The sequence below is a fragment of the Aptenodytes patagonicus genome, chromosome 26, assembly GCF_965638725.1.
Source record: "Aptenodytes patagonicus chromosome 26, bAptPat1.pri.cur, whole genome shotgun sequence".
In the NCBI taxonomy this organism is placed as follows: domain Eukaryota; kingdom Metazoa; phylum Chordata; class Aves; order Sphenisciformes; family Spheniscidae; genus Aptenodytes; species Aptenodytes patagonicus.
Window position 1 is genome coordinate 973,399 of NC_134974.1, and position 20,277 is coordinate 993,675.

The following is a 20,277-nucleotide window of genomic DNA, read 5'->3' on the forward strand; positions in this document are numbered from 1 at the left end:
CTCAGATCTGCTGCCCCATCTGTAGGACTGGGGTTGGGGTTGGCTATGAGGTGCCAAAATCCCAAGCCCCTGTGATTTTGGGCTTGGGGACAGGGCCGTTGCAAGGAGCGGGGGTGTCCCAAGCCCTGCTGGGGGGTCTCCATCCCTGAACCCTCCCCTCGGAGGACACCCTGGAGCCCAGAACACCCATCCGCTCCCTTGCCTGCTCCTCCAGCGCATCACCTACCGCTTCGGGGGCCTCAGTTGGCGGTCATGATGCCCTGTGAAACACAGCGTGAGAACCGCGGCCCTCAGCTCGCTGGGGAAGCGAAGCTCTGCTTGTGTTTGGTACTTACTTGGCCGGAGGCTGCCGTGGTGCGGCGGGGCTGGGCACGGGCGGGTGGTGGTCAGGTTACTGGGAGCAAAGCAGAGACGGCTTATGTGGAGGTGATGGAGAGCATCCGTGTGACAAACTCTCCCCTATTACCGAACCCTCCCCAAATTCTGGCTTGAATTACCCCAAATGCGCTTCCCAGAATTACACGTCTTTCAAAATCTCTGGATTTTCACCTTTAACCACGAGAAGTCTCCAGGGCGATGCCACTTGCTGCATTACATTTGCTGCTACTGCAAGGGTATTTGGGTGCAAGGAGCTGTATTGGGGTGCCTCCCCCTCGCCCACACACCTGTTAGCATGGGGCTTACTGCGACACCCTGGAGCCATGCTGGGACCATCCTCATCCTCCCCTGAGGTGTCCAGGCAGCCATGTGGGTTGTGGGGCTCCAGTACAGGGCTGTCACCTGGGGCCGCTCCTGTGCCTCCGGGGAGGAAGGACAAATAGGCAGGAGTCCGGTACCAGACCGTGCCAAAGCATTGGCTCCAGCAGAATTTGGCTGTATGGCTCAAGCAAGTTGTCTGGGTTTTAGTTTGCACCCTCTTACCTGAACGCCCAGGACGTGCTCCCGGCACAGGCGCGTACAACTCGTCCCCAGGCTGGGCTTTCCCCCCGAAGGACCTGGGGTCAAAGGAAGGAAGATTTATCTCATGGGTGATGCTGGGAACTCATCCACGGAGGAAGAAGGGACAGGATGGCAGCTTTCCTACTCACACCTCGCTCCCCCGGAGCCGTGTCCCACTGGCGTGGGGCAGCGTGGAGCAAAACTGCAGCTGACCGGGTTCCTGCTAGGACGGAGGGACGGCCTGGGGTTTACACGTGCATGTCCCTCTGCCCACCAAACCCTGGCGCCTCTCCCCACCAACCCCCATCTTGGGTCTCAGTCCCCAGCACCCCGATCTGCCCCACGCCCCTGGGGTGATGCTCACCGGGGCTGGGGCGGGCGCCCAGCCACCCCCGCAGGGGAGGCGGACATGGAGGCAGAGCTGGTGCTGGATGGCATCAGTGAGCTTGTGCACGACCTGCTCACGGGCGGCTCTGGGGGTGTCCTGTGGAGGAGGGAGCCCGTGTGGGCTGGGCCAAGTGGGTCTGCCCCCAGGGCTGGGGCAGTCGCCCCGTGATGCACGGGAGGGTCCAGCCTCAGGGGTTTCCCCAGTGTGTCTTACCTGGCAGTAGGAAAGCAAAGTCAGGGCTTCCTTGTAGTGCCCGATGGCTTTTTGGGGGTCTCCCAGGTGGAAGCAGGCTGTTCCCAGCCCCTCGCACGCTTGCCATTGCCCCTGCATGTCCCCTGGGAGGTGAAGGGCAGCATCAGTGCTGGCCCAGCATGTCGCAGCCGAGGTCCCGGGGAGGGAGCATCGCTGATGCCCTTTGGATACGGTGCATGCCCAGCTCGAGTCCACTCGCTCGGCATCCAGATGCTGCAGACCCCCCAGTGCAGGGACAATTTGCCTGCACCTCCCCTTACCCGAGTCCCGGAAGGCTTGCAAGGCGTGCAGGTAGTTCTCTGCGGCAGCCTCGTGGTTCCTGAGCTGGCTGCAGGCGTACGCCAGGTTACCGAAGCACTGCCCCTGTGCCCTCCGGTTCCCTAGAGTACCTGGAATTGGGAACACGGGGCTCCATCCTGAGCCGGCACATCCAGCAAAGCTGAGAGCAAGAGATACCTGTGTGACCTACTGTGCAGCGCCGCCGCTCGCCGGTGCCAGCCCAGGGCTGTGTTGAAGCTGCACAGGGCGTTGTGGGCAGCACCCAGGTTCTGCAGCAGTGCAGCCTCCCTGCGCCGGTCTGGCTCACCACTGCAGAGGGCAAGGGCCCGCTCGAAGCTCTCAGCAGCCAGGGAGAAGATGCAGAGCTGGGAGTACCCGAGGCCGATGTCATTGTAGAGTTTCCCTGCGGGGCAGAGAGGAAAAGCTGGGTGCGGGCGCTGCTCACCAGGGCACCAAGAGGAAAGGGTGCGGCGCGGCATTACCTCGCAGGGCTGGGTCGGGGATGTTCTCACAGAGCGAGCGGCACTGGGTGAGGACCCCCACGATCTCTGCTGCCCTGAACCGTCGGCTCTGCAGCATGGAGCCACTCGCCCTGCTCAGAGCCACCGCGGCAGCCTCGGGGCTCGCGGCCGCCGCGTAGGTCTGCGCAGCATCCAGGAAGCAACGTGCGGCTCGTGCCGGCTCCCTCATCCCCAGGTAGCAGCAGCCCATCTGCACACAGGTCCCTGCTTGGCTGCCAGCCTGTGCCATGTGGTCATGGCCGACGGCTTTGCCAAAATAATCCAGAGCCTTTGGAAAGTCCTGGAGCCCTTCGTGAGCTGCCCTGATGTTGAAATAAAGGTCCCCCAAGCGCGCCCCGCTCTCCTCCTCCGAGGGCTGGGACTGGAGGAGGAACTCAAGGCCCTTTTCAGGCTTTCCAGTCTCCACGTAGGCAGCCCCCAGGTTGAAGGCACAAGCCCTGCGGAGCCGGGGGCTTGCCGTGCCCCCAGAGAGGAGAAGTGCCTTCCTGAAGCATCCCACCGCCTCCCGTGCGTCGCCCAGCGCCAGCGCCCGGTGCCCGGCTAGCGTGAGCCGCTCGATTTCAGCCGCCTGCCCTGCCGCCTCGTCCCCTCCCTCCTGGACATATTCCCCAGCCTCGGGCTTCTCCTTCCCTTTCTTCTGGCTCTTCTTCTGGATGGCGGGGGCTGTGGGCTGTGCTCCTGGCTTAGCAGCCTCCTCCGAAGCCATGGGCAGGGCGAGCGACCTGTCTGCAAGAGAGAGAGATGCAGCAGGCAGCCTGAGCCAGCACAGTCCTGGGATTTCTTGAAACAAGCAGTGTTATTTTATATCATTTAAAGAAAAATTGGAAAAGTCTTGTAGCCTGTTTGCTGCTAAAATTTCAGGGAGGAAAATGGCCTTTCCATGGAGGACCCCAGCCCAGCTTCTGCACTCGGTGCCTGCCTCCTGCAAACATTTGTGGCTGCCAGAGAGGAGAGAGGTCACTGGAAGAGGAGGGGGAGACGCCGCAGCACAGGGTGGGTGTTCCAGGGGTGTCTTTTTGGGAGGCAGAATAACCGGTTGCACGCACTTACTGTTTGCTCTTTAGGTGCAAAGGGTGCTGAGAGCATGGAGGGGAGGGACAGGGCATCACCACCAGTTGCAGACGCGTCGCTGCTGCAAACCGCTGCTCTCCAGACAGGGATGGAGGGTGTCCGAAGGGCCTCTGAGTCCCGCCAGGGCTGGGCTGCCGGGAAAGCTGCCCAGAGCGGGTCGCAGCCCCCCGGATGATGGATGCTGGTGCCTGGGACCTGGTGCTGGAGCAGAGATAGCTTTTGAGCGCCAAGAAAATGTCAGGGTTGTGCGTGGCACGCACAAACTGGGACAAAGCCAGGTCTCCTCCTGGGGAAGGCACGTTCCTGCAATGGCCTGGCTGGCTCCGGTTTCATCTCCGTCACTGGCACGGTGTACAGTGCCATGGCAACTTGGTTCAGCAGCGCCGGTGTGAACCGTGTGATGGATGGCACCACCTGCCCCTCACTGTCCCGGTGAGCTCATGGCAGGCACTGTGGACTTGTTTAATGTGGGGGCACATTCGTGGTTTGGAGCAGATCGATGTACGGGCACGGTGCAGTGCAGGTGAAGGGCACCCCGGGGCTGGCCGGCACATCCTGGGTCTGGCACAGGCCTGGCCCCTTGGCACAGCCGGTGCTGGGGTCCCCCAGCAGCCCCCGCTTGGCTCAGCCTGGGCGGGCAGACCCCGGTGTGGCTCGGGTGTGCCCCTGCGGGCAGCTGGATGCCCCTGCTGTTTGCAGATCCTGTGTGCCCTGCAGGTCCCCGCATGTGCTGAGCCCCTGGCACTCCGGGGTGTGTGCCCCGTGCGTGTGCTGGTGCCTGGGCGTGCCCAGCCCCTGCACCCCAAGATGCCCCCTGCACCCCTGGGCTCACCTTGCACCCCGGTGCGTGCCCACCCTCTGCACCCCGGGGCTCACCTTGCACCCCGGTGCGTGCCCAGCCCCTGCACCCCGGGGCTCCCCCTGCACCCCAAGATGCCCCCTGCACCCCGGGGCTCACCTTGCACCCCGGTGCGTGCCCAGCCTCTGCACCCCAAGATGCCCCCTGCACCCCTGGGCTCACCTTGCACCCCGGTGCGTGCCCACCCTCTGCACCCCGGGGCTCACCTTGCACCCCGGTGCGTGCCCAGCCCCTGCACCCCAAGATGCCCCCTGCACCCCTGGGCTCACCTTGCACCCCGGTGCGTGCCCACCCTCTGCACCCCGGGGCTCACCTTGCACCCCGGTGCGTGCCCAGCCCCTGCACCCCGGGGCTCCCCCTGCACCCCAAGATGCCCCCTGCACCCCGGGGCTCACCTTGCACCCCGGAGCGTGCCCAGCCCCTGCACCCCAAGATGCCCCCTGCACCCCGGGGCTCACCTTGCACCGCGGTGCGTGCCCACCCTCTGCACCCCGGGGCTCACCTTGCACCCCGGTGCGTGCCCAGCCCCTGCACCCCGGGGCTCCCCCTGCACCCCAAGATGCCCCCTGCACCCCGGGGCTCACCTTGCACCCCGGTGCGTGCCCAGCCTCTGCACCCCGGGGCTCACCTTGCACCCCGGTGCGTGCCCACCCTCTGCATCCCGGGGCTCACCTTGCACCCCGGTGCGTGCCCAGCCCCTGCACCCCGGGGCTCCCCCTGCACCCCAAGATGCCCCCTGCACCCCGGGGCTCACCTTGCACCCCGGTGCGTGCCCAGCCTCTGCACCCCGGGGCTCACCTTGCACCCCGGAGCGTGCCCAGCCCCTGCACCCCAAGATGCCCCCTGCACCCCGGGGCTCACCTTGCACCCCGGAGTGTGCCCAGCCCCTGCACCCCAAGATGCCCCCTGCACCCCGGGGCTCACCTTGCACCCCAGTGCGTGCCCAGCCCCTGCACCCCAAGATGCCCCCTGCACCCCGGGGCTCACCTTGCACCCCGGTGCGTGCCCACCCTCTGCACCCCGGGGCTCACCTTGCACCCCGGTGCGTGCCCAGCCCCTGCACCCCAAGATGCCCCCTGCACCCCGGGGCTCACCTTGCACCCCGGTGCGTGCCCACCCTCTGCACCCCGGGGCTCACCTTGCACCCCGGTGCGTGCCCAGCCCCTGCACCCCGGGGCTCCCCCTGCACCCCAAGATGCCCCCTGCACCCCGGGGCTCACCTTGCACCCCGGTGCGTGCCCAGCCTCTGCACCCCGGGGCTCACCTTGCACCCCGGAGCGTGCCCAGCCCCTGCACCCCAAGATGCCCCCTGCACCCCGGGGCTCCCCCCGCACCCCGGAGCGCGCTGATCCCCGTGTGCTCGCTGGTCCCGGGGCAGCCCCGCTGCCGGTGCCGGTGCCGGTGCCGGTGCCGGACTACAGCGCCCGGCGGCCCTCGCGCGGCGCCACGTGGGCGGCGGGAGATTCAAATCGCGGGTGGAGCCGCCGCGGCTGCAGCCATGGAGGGAGCGGGGCTGGTGCGCTGTGAGTGACCGGCACCGGGGGACGGGGACGGGGACGGGGACGGGGACGGGGACGGGGACGGGGACGGGGACGGGGTGTGCCGTACCGTACCGTGCCGGCACTTTGGGGGCAAGGCAGCGATGTGGGGGCAGGAGGATGGGGCGAGGCAGCCAGCAATGGGGGGGGGGTGCAAGTGTGTGGGGGGACAGGCAGGTCTGGGGAGGCAGGCAGTGGTGTGGGGGTTCAGGTGGATGTGGGGGTGCAGGTGGATGTGGGGGGTGCAGGGGGATGAGGGATAGTGGTAGGACCCCGGACACCTGGGGACAAGCTGGAGAGGATGGGTTTTGAGGAATGTGTCTGGTGAGGGTGCTGTTGGGTGTCACCCAGCAGTCATGGGTGCCTCCAGCACCAGCGGTACAAAAGGACCCCAAACTGGCAGCCGTAGCCCCCCCGGGTGCTGGCTCGGTGCTGGCCATGGCCGTTACTTTGGGAAAAAGGGAAATTGGAAACTTTCCTCCAAGTGCCGGACGGGCCCAGCTGGTGTCACTATCGCTGCCACGTCTTGATGTGGTGCCACCCACGCAAGGGCCGTGGGAGGCACAGGCAGGCTGCTGTGTCGAAAACCTGCCTTTCCTTTGCAAAGTCTTAATTTGGGTGGGGATGGGTGCTTAAAAAAAGCCCCCCCCCTGAACAGCGGGGTTTGATGGCGTGTCCCTGTCACCGCCCAGATGAGCGCCTCACCGCAGATGAGATGGATGAGCAGCGGAGGCAGAACGTCGCCTACCAGTACCTGTGTCACCTGGAGGAAGCCAAGCGGTGGGGCTGGACCTGGGGAGCCCCTCTGCCTCGAGCTCAAATTTGAGGGGGGGAAAAGGAGTGCAAGGCAGGGGGGAGGCTGTGAGGCATAACCCTGCAAAATCCTGCCTGCTCTTGGTGCTTTCTGGCCCTTCAAAGGTGGTTTTTGGCAGGGGTGCACTCAGCCATGCTGTTGCACCCAAACAGAAACACCCGTCTGCTAAACCCTGCAGCAAAGGGGTGGGGGCTGACCTCTCCCTGCCACGGGGAGGATTTATGGGGATGGGGTGTATGGGGGGGGTTGTCTCCTTTGGGTGCTGCTTTTCCTGTCTGGAAGGTGTCTGGGTGGGGGTACTGGGGGTCTGCGATGTGCCCCATCTCTGCCCTGCCAGCTGGATGGAGGCCTGCCTGAGCGAGGAGCTGCCACCCTCCACGGAGCTGGAAGAGAGCCTGCGCAATGGGGTTGTCCTGGCCAAGATGGGCCACCGCTTTGCCCCCACCGTGGTCCCTCTGAAGAAGATCTACGACCGTGAGCAAACGCGGTACAAGGTAAGACTGCGGCACTGGGGGGGTGCGTTCCTCGGGACGTACCCCAAAACTTGCAGGGACCTTTCCATCGCTGGTGAATGCAAAGTGAGGAGGGACATACTGATTGCAATTGTTAAGGGACAATGTAATAGAGCAGGGCTGCAGACGGGGTCTCCGAGCTGCGCTGCCCTGGGGGTCACAGGCTTTGCCTCTGTCTTTACCTCATGCCCTGGCTGGGTGGGTTTGGGGGAGAGGGGACCCCCAGGCATGGGAGAAGGTGGAGTTCAGCCTGACCTCGGCTTCCTCTCTTCCAGGCAGCCGGGCTTCACTTTCGGCACACAGATAACATCAACTACTGGCGCGATGCCATGAGCCACCTGGGGCTTCCCTCGGTAACGTCCCCCCTCCGCTCTCCCCGGGCCGAGGGACGTGCTGGCCTTTGCCCTTGTGGCAGCACCGGGGCTGCACGCTGCTGGCTCGACTCATTCGGGGGAGCACTGGCGTTGCAGGAGGGCTTTGTCTCTGTCCCCCCACCCTTGGACACCATCTCCCCCCCTGTGGACCACCTCGGTGGCATCTCCACCTGAGCTGTCTCTTGTCTTGTTGGCAGATCTTCCACCCGGAGACCACCGACATCTATGACAAGAAGAACATGCCCCGGGTGGTCTACTGCATCCATGCGCTCAGGTGGGTGTCCCTGGTCTGGCCCCGGGGCCAAAACTGTTGTCATGGTTTGTGTTTGTGCTCACAAGCCCTTCGGTGGCATCACCCTCAGGGCTGGGGCGACAGCCTCGGGTGTTGCAGAAGCATTGGGAGGGAGAAGCAAGTGACTGCACGGTCATGGTGTGTGTCTGCTTCATCTTTCAGCTTGTACCTCTTCAAGCTGGGGCTGGCTCCTCAGATCCAGGACTTGTACGGGAAAGTGGACTTCACGGGTACGGTGCCGCATGGGGATACCTGGGCTGGGGGCTGGCGATGAGGGTTTGACAACAATGGTCTCAGATCCCTGCGGTGGGAGGGATGTGGAGAATGAAGAGCTTGGGCAAGCTTTTCCAAAGTTGCCTTGGTGATGCTTACCCCAGTGTGGGTGTTTTCTGCGCCCCTCTGGTTTGGCAGGGGAACGGGGGGCTCTGCTGGCTGCCCCCACTCCAGTGCTGGACCCCGGTGCTGGTACTGAGTGGTGATGCCTCTGTGCTCTGTTCCAGAGGAGGAGATCAACAACATGAAGCGGGAGCTGGAGAAGTACGGCCTGCAGCTGCCTGCCTTCAGCAAGATTGGAGGCATTTTGGCCAACGAGCTGTCGGTGGATGAAGCAGCAGGTAATGGGTGCCCGCGAAGGGAGCGGTGCTGTGTGTCAGCCTGTAGCAGGATCTCGGCTCAGCCAGCAAACTGAGAGATGCTCTGAGAGATGCTCTCCTTCAGACCCATGCATGGCTGCAAGGGCCGGCACAGCCCCTTCCCAGCCGGCAGCACCTGGGGTTTTGCATTAGCTGGGCTTGCTGTAGAGGCACCAAGACTTCCCAGGCACTGGAGCCTGCAGCTTGCTCTTTGAGAAGGGGGGGGGTTCCCACCATCGTGCATGGCGCAGCTTGTCCCACTGCCTGCAGGGATATAGCGGATGGTCTGTCGCAGCCCTCCGTGCCCTGTCTCACCTGCCTCCTTCCCGCTTCGCCTCCAGTCCATGCTGCGGTGCTGGCAATCAACGAAGCGGTGGATCGGGGGGTGGCGGCGCAGACAATGGTGGCCCTTTGCAACCCCAGCGCGATGCTTCTCGACCTGCGCGAGGTGCTGGCGGGTGCCTACCAGGAGGTGCTCCACCAGGCGAAGCTGGAGAAGGGCAGCAATGCCAGGAACAGGGTGAGGAGGGCACAAGGGGTCCCGGGGGGACTGGGAGAGGAGCAGTCCCTTGGCTGATGTGCTGGTGGGTGCTTCCAGCTGGAGAGGTCCCTCTCGGTCAGAGGCTGTCCCCATGCTTAGTGGGTGAAACACAGCCTGGGAGCCCTTGTGCTGATCAGAAGATGGGGGGGAAAGTGGTGGGGAAATGATTCCTCTTTGGGGGACCAGGGTTTGGGGTTGGGAAACGAGCCCAGGCATCTGCAGGGGACCCCTGCTGCATGCCGTTGGGGTGTGCTTGGGCAGAAAGCTCAGGGTGGGGAGTCCCTTTCCAGTACCTGCAGGTGATCCCTGAGGGAGAGGACATCTACGACCGGTGTCTGACCCAGGCTGAAATCCAAGGGAATGTCAACAAAGTGAATGGTGAGCAAAGCTGTGGCTTCCCTCCTGGGGGTTCTCCAGAGCTTATCGGTGGGACCCCAGGCCGCAGGGGACAGCCTGCCCAGGGTGGTGGGCATAGCAGGAAGGAGCTGTCTGCTCAGGCCAGCTTCAGACCCGGCGGGGAGCAGAGCTGGGTGTGCATTTCCAAGAAGAAATTAAAATCATCGGTATGCAGGCTTCAACTGTAGCTCCCTTTTCTCCCTGGAGCTGTGGGATGATTTACCCACTCACCTTCTCTGGGTGTAAACTGGCCTCTTTCCTAGTGCACGGAGCTCTGGAGGAGGTGGACGATGCTCTGGAGAGACAGGACGCGCCGGCGCTGTACCGTGCACTGCAGGACCCCGTCCTGGCCTTGCGCTGCCTCCAGCGGGACAACCTCGACCGCTACTTGGAGCAGCTCAGCATGGACCGGGAGCAGAAGGCGCTGGTAGGGGCTGGCGGGGAGCCTGCGGGCGCGGGGTACCTGTGCTGGGGTGGCACCTCAGGACTGCAGTGGTCCCCAGGAGGAGGGGGGTCCCCCCTGGGCAGGAGGTCGCTCTGCAGATCAGCAGCTTTCTGCAAGGGGTCTGAGCGTGGCTGCTCCATCAGCACAAGCAGGATCTGGTGTGAGACCAGAAACCCCACTTTCTGCCTGCTGCAGGAGCTGGGCTACATGGACCTGCTGGAGCACGAGGAGGTGGAGGCAGGGATCCTTGTGGCGAACAAGAAGGGCGAGGAGGAGCGAGCCAGTGAGTGGCTGGGGTGGACACGGTGCTTGCGGCAGGTTTTGCTGCCCGGTGCATCCCCTGGAGCTGGTGGGCCTGCCAGCCGCCTGGCCAAGTGCCCCAGGGGAGATGGGGCACGGCTGCCTCCTGCAACCCGCCCGTGCCAGCCCGGCGTGGTCTCTCCCTCAGTGCTGCAGGCCGTCAGCCGGATCAACGCTGCCATCCGTCGAGGGATGCCAGCTGAAACATTGGAAGCGGTGATGGACCCTGCAGCGCAGTTGCCCAATGTGTACCCGCTCGCTGCCCCCCTGTACCAGCGCCAGCTGGCCCTGCTGCAGCGCCAGCACCCGCAGGTGAGAGCTCCCCCAGGGACGGGCTCTGGGTCCCATCGGCGGTGGGGGGATCGGTGCCTCTGCTAGGATGGGGGGGTGATTCCCCCACACCTGGGGGTGCTGCTGGGGCTGGAGGATGGGGTTATGGGGGGTCAGTGTCTCTGCCTGCCCCATGCAGGGTGAGCTGGTGCAGGAGGAGCTGTTCGTGGCTGTGGAGATGCTTTCAGCCGTGGCGCTGGTTAACCGAGCCTTGGATGCCAGGGACCCTGATGGGCTCTGGAGCAGCCTGGTCAGCTCTGCCCTGGGCCTCTCGGGTGTTGAGGATGCAAATGCGCAGCGGTAAGGAGACGGTCTCTGTGTTTGGGGTCGGTGGTGTGGAGCAATCCCTTGGGAGGGGACGATCAGGGGGCCTGGGCTTTGTGTGGGCTTGTTTCGCCAGCCTCCCTGCCCTGTGCCTTACCTTTTCCCCTTTGAAAAGCTGGCTCTGGCAGGTGCTGTTCCTGCTTAAAATACACCGAGCCGTTGCCCTGTGTCTCTCCTGCAGGTATTTTGAGGACTTACTGCAGCTGAAAGGCCAATCTAGGGAAGCAGGAGCTGAGTTCCTGAGCTGGAATGACATTCAGGACAGTGTGAACAACACCAATTCATCAGTGCAAGATGAAAATGACCGTGAGTCCTGCCCATGTGGGGTTTGGTCGAGCAGGGGGTTCTGCAAACTTTCCAGGAGGGAGGTTGCACTAGGAGCCCAGCTCTAACGAGGCACTAGAGAGCCTCGCACTGCCCTGGGCTGCGACTCCATTGGGTGCCTGGAGCACTGGGGGAGCTGAACCGCCTGTCCCTTCCCTCCCATGCAGGAGTTCTTGCTGTCCGGCTGATCAACGAGGCGCTGGTACAGGCGGACCCTGAGAAGACGCTGGCGGCATTGCTGCTGCCGGCAGCTGCCCTGCCTGATGTTGCCCTCCCGACTGCTCGGCGCTACCACGACGTCCTGGCCCGGGCGCGAAGGCTGAAAGCCCAGGTTGGGTGGCATTCCCCCTGTCCGCGTGGTACCCCCCCCTTGGCAGCATGGCATCCCCCCCAGCAGCGCGGCACCCTGCAAAGCAGAAGGTGCTCGAGGGGTGATGTAGTGCAAGACCAGCACGGCTGAAGCTCTCAGGGGGCTGTGCAGCTCACCAGACCGCATCTTCCCTCCCGTCTCCCCCTCGCAGGCCACAGAGGACGATGGAGCTGTGCTTTGGTGGGAAGAGATCCAGGAAGGGGTCTGCAGGGCCAACCAGGACACGGTGGCAGCTAGGAGGAGTGAGTGCTCTGCCCGGCGTGGGTGCTGGCCCCATCGGCCAGGGTGCTGCTGCGGGGGTGAGGTGAGAAGGGGCTCACGTGAGCCCCCTTTGCTCCCGCAGTGGCTCTGGGCACTGCTGCCATCAACCAGGCCATCAAGGAGGGGAAGGCGGCGCAGACCCTGCGGGTCCTGCGTAACCCTGACGTGGCCCTGTGCGGTGTGGTGAGTGCCTGTGCCGCGGCATACCAGCAGCAGCTTGCGGCTCTGATGGCCACCAAAAGACAAGCGGGTAAAAGCTTGGGGACTGCAAAAACTTCCCCCCCCCAGGAGCCTGGGGTGCACCCCTGCCCGAGCCATTCGGGCAAAGCAGCATCTCCCAGCAGCACCTCTCTGCCTCGGTATGCAGGGAGCGCGAAGCCATGCTGGATCCAGCACAGGCTGGCGGACGGTGCTGAGTACTACCTGAGCCTGCAGACCTTCGAGGGCAGCTGGCAGCACCCCCGCGACGGTGGCCTCAACACCATGCACCTGAGCCGGGAGGAGATCCAGGTACGGGGAGGATGGGGCTTGGTGGGTGCTGACGGCGTCGCTGGGGCTGAGCTGGTGCATCGTGTCCCCGCAGTCGGTTGTCACCCGAGTGACCGCGATGCACGACCGGGAGTGCTTGTGGGCATCCAACCTCACCTTTGTGGTGAGGCTGCAGGCTCGGCTGCGGGGCTTCCTTGTCCGCCGGGAGTTCGCAGCACAGTGGCACATCCTGCGGGAGCAGCGGCCGGCTGCCGTCAGGATCCAGGTGACGTAGCCAGAATCTGTCCCTTCTCTGTGTGGGGGGATGCAAACCATGGGCGACTGCTCGCAGCATCCTCTGGCGGGTCCGGGGAGCACCGGTGCTTGCTGCTCTGTACGTTTAATAGCCAGGACTCACCCAAGGTACTGCAGAGGGTGGTACAGGGCTTGTTTTTCTCACAGCAGCCACTCTGGGTGCTGGCTGCTTCTGTTTTCCCATGCTGCGTTGTCCTCTCTTCTTGTGTGCTCTCTGAAAAACCAACCGGACGTCGCAGCGACCTTGTGCAGGTCATGGTAGCTGGTTGTCTTTTCTCATGCCCAGGCTTGTTGGAGAGGGTACAAGCAGCGCAGAGCTTACCTGGAGAGGCTGCGCTACCTGCAAGCCAACACAGACGCTGCAATAAAGGTTTGGAAGACTCTTCCTTCACCCTTTGCTCCCACACTGGGCATCGCCGTCTGCTTGCTTGGCAATGAGCGTGGCATTTCCCCCCTGCCCAGTAAAGAGGCAGCCGGGGGGAATATGGCAGCTGGACCAGGGCATGGCTGGGCAGCGTATGAGGGCGTGGGGGGAGCTCGGGCTGGGGTAGAATGTCCTGCAAAAATCTCCATGGTTTTCCCCTCTTTCCACCCACTTGCTTTGGCCAAGTGAGTCCTTCCAGTATCCAACTGCTTGAACATCTCTCCCAGATCCAGGCAGGCGTGAGGATGTGGCAGGCTCGGAGAAAGTACCAGGAGAGGCTGCGCTACTTCAGACAGAACGTGAGTGATGGGATGGGAAGTAAAACAGCTCCTGGGAGTGTGTCACTGTCTGTGGGGGTTGAGGGGGACGATCCTGAGCATGTGGTTGGACCTCTGCCCCTGAGTGCTTTGTGGCGCAGCTGGAGGGCGAAATTGGTGCATCCTTGCACGGGGACAGATGGGAAGGAAAAGGTGCCTGGTGGGTCTGGAAGCCAAACTATCAGGCTGTAAAGTGTGAGGAGAGAAAAACTACTCCAGTTCCATCAAAAACCCATAAGGACTTCAAGATGCCCATTAGAGGGAAAGGAAATCTGGGGGGAGAGGGGCGTGCTGTCTATGGGAAGCGAAGCTGCGCCTCTGGAGTTGCTGCAGCATGTGAAATACAGCAAGCGGAGGGGAAACAACCACTAAGGAGGGTGAAATCCTGAAATCCCTCCTGGGTGGTGGAGACCCTCATCCCGGGCATCGGCAGATTCCCAGCGGTGGGAGCAGGCAGCTGCGTGCCTGTCCAGCTCTCCACTCCCCGCGTGTTTCAGGGATGCTGTAGGGAAACATCCCCCACTCCCTTGTTTGTCTTGGCAGATCAAATCTGTAATTAAAATCCAGGCTTTCGTGCGAGCTAACAAGGCCCGTGGGGATTACAGGATGCTGGGTAAGTGCCTGCTCGTCTCTGCTCTGAAGTGGCTATAATTAATTGGGAAGGCGACTCTGCCTCCTCCCTTGTTCGCCCTTGCGCAGTGGAGAGGTGGTGGGAGGCTGGCCACCAGTGTCCCACGGCAGGCACGAGAGTGGCAGAGGCTTGGTGGTCCCTTGGCATCAGCTAGAGCAGCCCTGGGGCTGCTCTTGCTACCCCTCTGTTCCCGAAGGCTTCCCGGGGAAGGTGTTGCAGAGCGTGGCACCACCTTGTCCTGTGTCCTGGTGTTGCAAGAAGGCGCTTTTTTGGGGAGGAGGATGGGGTGTCGTGGTGAGATGCTGGAGGTCTGAGGGTCCACAGTGGGAGCAGCTGCTCAGTCTTCCCTGTGGGCGTTCATGGCGGTGCCGTGCCTTGCTGCAGTCCATGCCAGGAGCCCACCACTGAGCATCGTCCGGCGCTTCATCCACTTGCTGGAGCAGAGCCAGCATGACTTCTGGGAGGAGTCGGAGGTGCTGCGGCTGCAGGAGGAGGTGGTGAAGAGGATCCGTGCCAGCCGGCAACTGGAGAGTGACCTGGACCTCATGGATATCAAGATCGGGCTGCTGGTCAAGAACAGGATCACGCTGCAGGTGGGGAGCACGGTGGCAGGGGGAGGCCCTCGGCCACCTCATGCAGCTCTGTCGTGGTGCCCAAGCCAGTGCAGAGCTGGTCCTCCCCTCCTTGGCATCACAGCTTGAACTTCACTCCACTTTGCTTTTAAAGTGGTTGAAGGGGTTGAGGAGCATTGAGGTGCCTCTGACTCGCTTTCCCCAGAAGCTGGGCTGAATGCCAGAGCTTGCTGGCAGTCACCAGTTCTCTCTCCTTGCCCACGTGGCTCCAGGAGGTGGTCTCCCACTGCAAGAAGCTGACCAAGAAGAACAAGGAGCAGCTCTCAGAGATGATGTCCATAGACAAGCAGAAGGGGCTCAAGTCGCTCAGCAGGGAGAAGCGGCAGAAGCTGGAGGCCTACCAGCATCTCTTCTACCTACTGCAGGTGGGGCTGGTGGGGCTCTGCTGTGTCCACCACAGCTGGGGGAGCAGTGTGGGGACCCTGGCCCCCCGCCACCCCATGACACTTGGGGTTAGCTTGGTGTTCCTCATCCCTGCAGACACAGCCTGTGTACTTGGCCAGGCTGATCTTCCAGATGCCCCAGAACAAGTCCACCAAGTTCATGGAGTCGGTGATCTTTACACTTTACAACTATGCATCCAACCCACGGGAGGCTTATCTGCTGCTCCAGCTCTTCAAAGCAGCACTGCAGGAGGAGATCAGGTGGGTGGCTGTGGGTGCCCTGGTTTGGGGACAAATCCGGGAAAAGGCTGAACCAGGGCATCAGCTTGGATGCAGTTATCTCCTCTGGCTGCTGCCTCCTGCATTGGAGAACAAACACGCTAGTCCATCCCCTTCATCTCATCCATCCCATCTCTCTCCCCAGGTCCAAGGTGGACCACGTCCATGACATCTTGACGGGGAACGCCACGGTGATCCGGCTGGTGGTCAGCTTCTACCGCAATGCCCGTGGGCAGAACGCCCTGCGGCAGATCCTGGGTGGCCCAGTGCAGGAGGTCCTGCAGGACAAGACCCTCAGCATCCGCACTAACCCTGTAGACATCTACAAGGCGTGGATCAACCAGACTGAGTCGCAGAGCGGGCAGAAAAGGTCAGGCCCTGGGCAAGGAGGCTTAGCCCAATTACAGGGTGATGGGCATTGGGATGGTGATGGGGACCTTGACTTCCATCTGCAGCAAGCTCCCGTACGAGGTCAGCCCTGAGCAGGCTCTCAGCCACCCCGAGGTCCAAAGGCGGCTGGATATTTCTATCCGCAACCTCCTCGCCATGACGGACAAGTTCGTTTCTGCCATCACCTCTTCTGTAGACAAGATCCCGTATGTATCTCAGTGGTTTGTATGCACACCCCTGCAGCGCTGTCGGCTTGAAGCCGACAGCTTGTCGGCTTCAGCAAGGCCTTAGAAAGGGAGGTTGGGTGATGGGGGGGCTTCCCGGCCCCTTAGCTGCTGCAGGACTGAGTTACTGCACTGTCAACAAGGGGAAATCCAAATATCAGTGGGCACTGCTGCTTCTGCTCCTCCAGCAACGCCCCGGTGGGCTGGCTCTTCTTGCCACTCCATTTCTGAGTGCTTTGCTACTGGTGCTGAAGTGTCTGCAAGGAAGAAGCTGAGCTTTGTGATAATCTCGGAGGATGAAGGCTTCCTCCAGGGATGTCTGGGCTTGCAGCAGGGTAGGGGAGGAAGCTGAGGGATGCTGCAGCCGCCAGGCCCTCCTATGGGCTCCTCCATCGCCCCAAGGCTGGGGGCTTGCTGCTTCCTGGGTGATGGGTAGTAGGGATGAGGCAGGGTGGCCGAGCCTGGTGCTGCCCTGCATGCTGACAGACCTCTCCCTGCCCTCTCCTCAGCTATGGGATGCGCTACGTGGCCAGAATCCTGAGGACATCCTTGGCTGAGAAATTCCCCAAGGCCTCGGAGGAGGAGATCGACAAGGTACCCCAGGGCTGAGGGTGGTCTGTGTGGCTTGGTGGGGTTCAACTGTGTGCATGTGAAGGGCCAGTATCCCTCCACAGAAGGTCAAGTCCTCTTGACTTAAAAACGCCCTCAAGTCAACGTTTTCCTTGAGCCACTGAGGAAATGCCAACGGTGGGCTCTTCTCTGTGCTGTTGTCCCCTGTGCGAGGGTCCCACCGGGCAGTGCAAGGATGAAACAGCCTTCCCTGCTGAGCTACCACCTCCTTGGGCACCAGCCTCTGTGCTCCCCAACACCCAGCCTGTCTGGTGCCCTAGATTGTGGGGAACCTCCTCTACTACCGCTTCATGAACCCGGCAGTGGTGGCCCCTGACGGCTTTGACATCGTGGACATCTCAGCCGGGGTGACCCTGCATCCTGACCACCGCCGCAACCTGGGCTCCATCGCCAAAGTGCTGCAGCATGCGGCTGCCCGCAAGGCCTTCGACGGGGAGAACGTGCATCTCTGTGGGGTGAACCAGTACCTGGAGGACACCCACAACAAATTCAGGTGGGCGCCAGGATGGCATCAGGGTGGGAGGGTGGCTACCAGTCGGTGGCAGGGTTTTTGGGGCTGACTGAAGAGGTCCTTCTCTGCAGGAGGTTCATCTCTGCTGCCTGCTGTGTCCCTGAGCCAGAAGAGAGGTTTAATGTGGACGAGTACTCAGAGATGGTGGCGATGGCCAAACCGGTCATCTATATCACAGTGGGGGAGCTCATCAACACGCACAAGGTAAGGGCATAAAACTCATCCGCAAAGAAGCAGGCTTCATTTCTTCTGCTCCCACCTCCTGGGCTTTCTGCTGCATTTCGTCACTCTCCTCTGTATCCTAACCACCAGCACAGCTCCTCCTGGCCTTTTCTTCCTTTTTAACCAAGCAAATAATCCAGATTCTGTAGGTTCTCCGCTGCTTGTCCTTCCCTGAACCTCATAACTTTGCAGTCCCCTCTCGGGTACAAAGGGCATTGCATCGTTCCCAACCGGCCTTTGCTCCCTGTTTCTTTGCATGCCCCTTTGTCACTGACTCTCCTCCCTTGCACCATCCAGCTCCTGCTAGAGCACCAGAACTCCATCGCGCCACACCACGGAGACCCCCTGCACGAGCTTCTGGAAGATCTTGATGAGCTTCCTACGGTCCAGTCCCTTGTTGGTAGGTAGAGCTTTGGGGCCCACCACCCACCCTGGCAGGAGGAGGATAGAGATGGGGATGCTTTTCTTGCATGAAGCTCTAGCTGGATTGCTTTGGGCATGGAGAATCCAGCCCTCCTGAGCCCCACGTGGCTACTCGGGCTCTCTCTGCCCTCACAGGGGAGAGTGTTCCCAGCCCGGCGGACAGCAGTGCTGAGCAGGTGCTCTCCCAGCTCAGCAAAATGGAGATCTCCCTCACCCTCACTGGCAAGCTGGTGCCGGCGGCCAGCAGCGAGGAGAGCGACACGAGGAGCTTGCTGCTGAGGTGAGGATGGGCTCCGTGGGCTTCGGGGGAGCTTGCTGGGGGTTGGGATGCCAGGTGGGATGCTCGAGGGGGGCAAGAAAGCCTTGGAACGCAACGAAATAACATGCTGCTCTCGTGGAGGAGGGTGATGGTCCGGAGCAGATGCCTGACCCCTCCCTCTGGTCCCTAGCACCAAGCAGATGCTGGTGGATGTGATCCAGTCCCAGCCAGGAGATTCCCTCCCGGAGATCCTGTGGACACTGGCCTCAGAGCACGAGGTGGGATGCGCGAGGCTGCTGCTGGGGATGAGCTAAAAAACTTCTTGGAGAAACGGCAAACAAATCCTCAGCAAAAAAAGCTGCCCTGCTCCTCTAGAAGGTTTGGCCACTGCTCTTATGCTCCAGCAGTGGCTGGGCTCCATTTTTCAGAGAAAGCACGTGTTTTGGGCCAGGAGAGACTATCAAAGTGTGTGTGTGTGTGAGGTGGGGTTTGATTGCTCCATCTCCTCATGTCCCATTCCCGCTGTGCACCAGGCTCACTCCCTTCTCGTCCCTAGGAAGCCTCCCACGACCATCTCATGCGCAGGCGAGCGCTGCGGGACGCCCAGACCCCTGCCAAGCTGAAACGCAACCGCTCCCTGGCTGCCAACAGCCAGCTGTCCATGGAGGAGAAGAAGCGCAAGATCATCCGCAACCTGCGGCGCTTGGAGAGCCTGGGGCTCGTGGACTCTGCCCATCAGTACCAGGAACTCATCGACGAGCTGGCCAAGGTGTGCTGGGGGACACTGAGTCGGGAGGTCACCTCTCTAAACCCGCTTGAGATCCCGCTCTGGTGCTTCGATAAAGCTCAGAACAAGTTATATCGGCTTTCTTGTACGGCTTCGTTTCCTCCAGGACATCCGCAACCAGAGGCGTTACCGGCAGCACCGCAAAGGGGAGCTCCTGAAGCTGAGACAGACCCTGCAGGGCCTCAACGCCAAGACCTTGTTTTATGAGGAGCAAATTGATTATTACAACCAGTACATCAAGACCTGCCTTGACAACCTGGCAGCCAGCAACAAGTACGTTTCCTTACAAAAACCTAATAATTAAAAAAAAAAAAAGGGGCAATTAAAAAAATAAATTTATTTTTTCTATAAAATCTATCTGGATGTTGGGGTTCCGAGGGGTCGTGTGTGGCTGGAGATCAGCTCTGAGCATGTGGTCCATTCTCTTCAAGGGTCAGCGGGAAAACCAAGAAGCTGCAGTCGCTGCACTACACGGCGGCCCGGCTGTTTGAGAAGGGGGTGCTGCTGGAGATCGAGGACTTGCCACTCAGCCAGTACGTAGCCCCTGGTCCGTGGGATGAGCTATTGCAGCACAAAGCTTGGGCAGGTAGAGGAAAATAGCCCGGGAGGAGGGTGCACGTGGGCCCACCATCGTCCCCCCAAGGATGGTGTGAGTTGTTTCGGGTATTACCAGGAGAACATGGGAAAGCTGGGATTTGGAAGGGGGGGGGGATTGGGCTGTGGGTCTGGCCTTGTGTGTGCCCGAGGGGGTTGCGCTGGGTGGGTGACCCGCTCCTTGATTGCGTTAAAGCCATGAAGCTCCTCTTGGTAGCGAGCGGCTCCTTCCCTTCAGGTTCAGGAATGTGATTTTCGACATCATCCCTTGCGAGGAATCGGGCAGGTTCCAGGTGAAAGCCAAATTCATGGGGATCGACATGGAGCGGTTCCAGCTGCATTACCAGGTGGGGAGCCTGTCCTGGGGCTGCCGGTGCCCCAGCAGGGCCGGGGCAGCCTGGGAGTGCAGGGGCTGGATGGTGCCCCCACAACCTGGCTGGTTTTGAGGGGAAATCAGAGCCCCAGGGGAGCCCTGCCTGAGCTGGGGACAGCCTCGCTGCGCATCTCCCGATGCAAACCCAGCTCCGTGCTGGCTCCCCTCTCCCCTGGGGGATGCTGCAGCTGGGTGCCGAGGGTGGGACAGCCCCCTCCCCTGGCTGGACACATGGGGCTGGCGGTAGTGATGGTCACCTCTCCCACAGGACCTGCTGCAGCTGCAATATGAGGGCGTAGCTGTCATGAAGATGTTTGATAAGGCCAAGGTCAATGTCAACCTGCTCATTTTCCTCCTCAACAAGAAATTCTTCAAGAAGTAACAGGAGTGGGTGGGGAGGGCTGCGGGGGGTGATGCAAACCTGCCAAAGAGAAACCTTGGGGGCAGTGGTCCTGGGCAGCATGTCCCCGTGGCGGGGAAAGCTGCTGCTTGCAATGAAGCTTTCCTGCCCAGATGCAGCGTGCTTGAGCATCCGCAGCCAACGGCGCCTGGCTGGGGAGAGCGGGGGGTCTCAGAGCTCAGTCCCAGCCCTGGGCAACCCAAAATCGGTGTTGGCTGGAGGCTGGCTGGGAGCCCCCCGCCCCTGCGGCTTG

The 20,277-nt window shown here is 61.9% G+C and overlaps 2 protein-coding genes across 2 annotated transcripts; one reads left to right on the top strand and one right to left on the bottom strand.

Annotated features, from left to right (window-relative positions):
* Positions 1-222: 222 nt before the first annotated feature.
* On the bottom strand, positions 223-3,085 carry TTC24 (tetratricopeptide repeat domain 24). The gene is made up of 8 exons (XM_076359705.1): positions 2,341-3,085; positions 2,049-2,261; positions 1,840-1,968; positions 1,541-1,662; positions 1,310-1,423; positions 1,089-1,159; positions 922-995; positions 223-260 (listed from the first exon to the last, which is right to left on the bottom strand). Exons 1-8 carry the CDS (start codon positions 3,083-3,085, stop codon positions 223-225), a joined length of 1,506 nt encoding a protein of 501 aa, XP_076215820.1.
* Positions 3,086-5,807: 2,722 nt separating this feature from the next.
* IQGAP3 (IQ motif containing GTPase activating protein 3) lies at positions 5,808-20,006 on the top strand. The gene is made up of 38 exons (XM_076360093.1): positions 5,808-5,832; positions 6,540-6,627; positions 6,999-7,155; positions 7,449-7,526; positions 7,745-7,821; positions 8,002-8,069; positions 8,340-8,453; positions 8,813-8,991; positions 9,303-9,390; positions 9,672-9,835; positions 10,049-10,136; positions 10,302-10,465; positions 10,623-10,783; positions 10,989-11,113; positions 11,299-11,462; positions 11,653-11,743; positions 11,845-12,012; positions 12,130-12,272; positions 12,346-12,516; positions 12,832-12,915; positions 13,197-13,268; positions 13,830-13,899; positions 14,302-14,510; positions 14,762-14,914; positions 15,030-15,193; positions 15,357-15,581; positions 15,667-15,807; positions 16,335-16,419; positions 16,716-16,948; positions 17,038-17,170; positions 17,486-17,588; positions 17,747-17,891; positions 18,061-18,148; positions 18,427-18,639; positions 18,764-18,930; positions 19,089-19,190; positions 19,490-19,598; positions 19,893-20,006. The coding sequence occupies exons 1-38, from the start codon at positions 5,808-5,810 to the stop codon at positions 20,004-20,006; spliced, it is 4,923 nt and encodes a 1,640-aa protein (XP_076216208.1).
* The last annotated feature ends 271 nt before the right edge of the window (positions 20,007-20,277 follow it).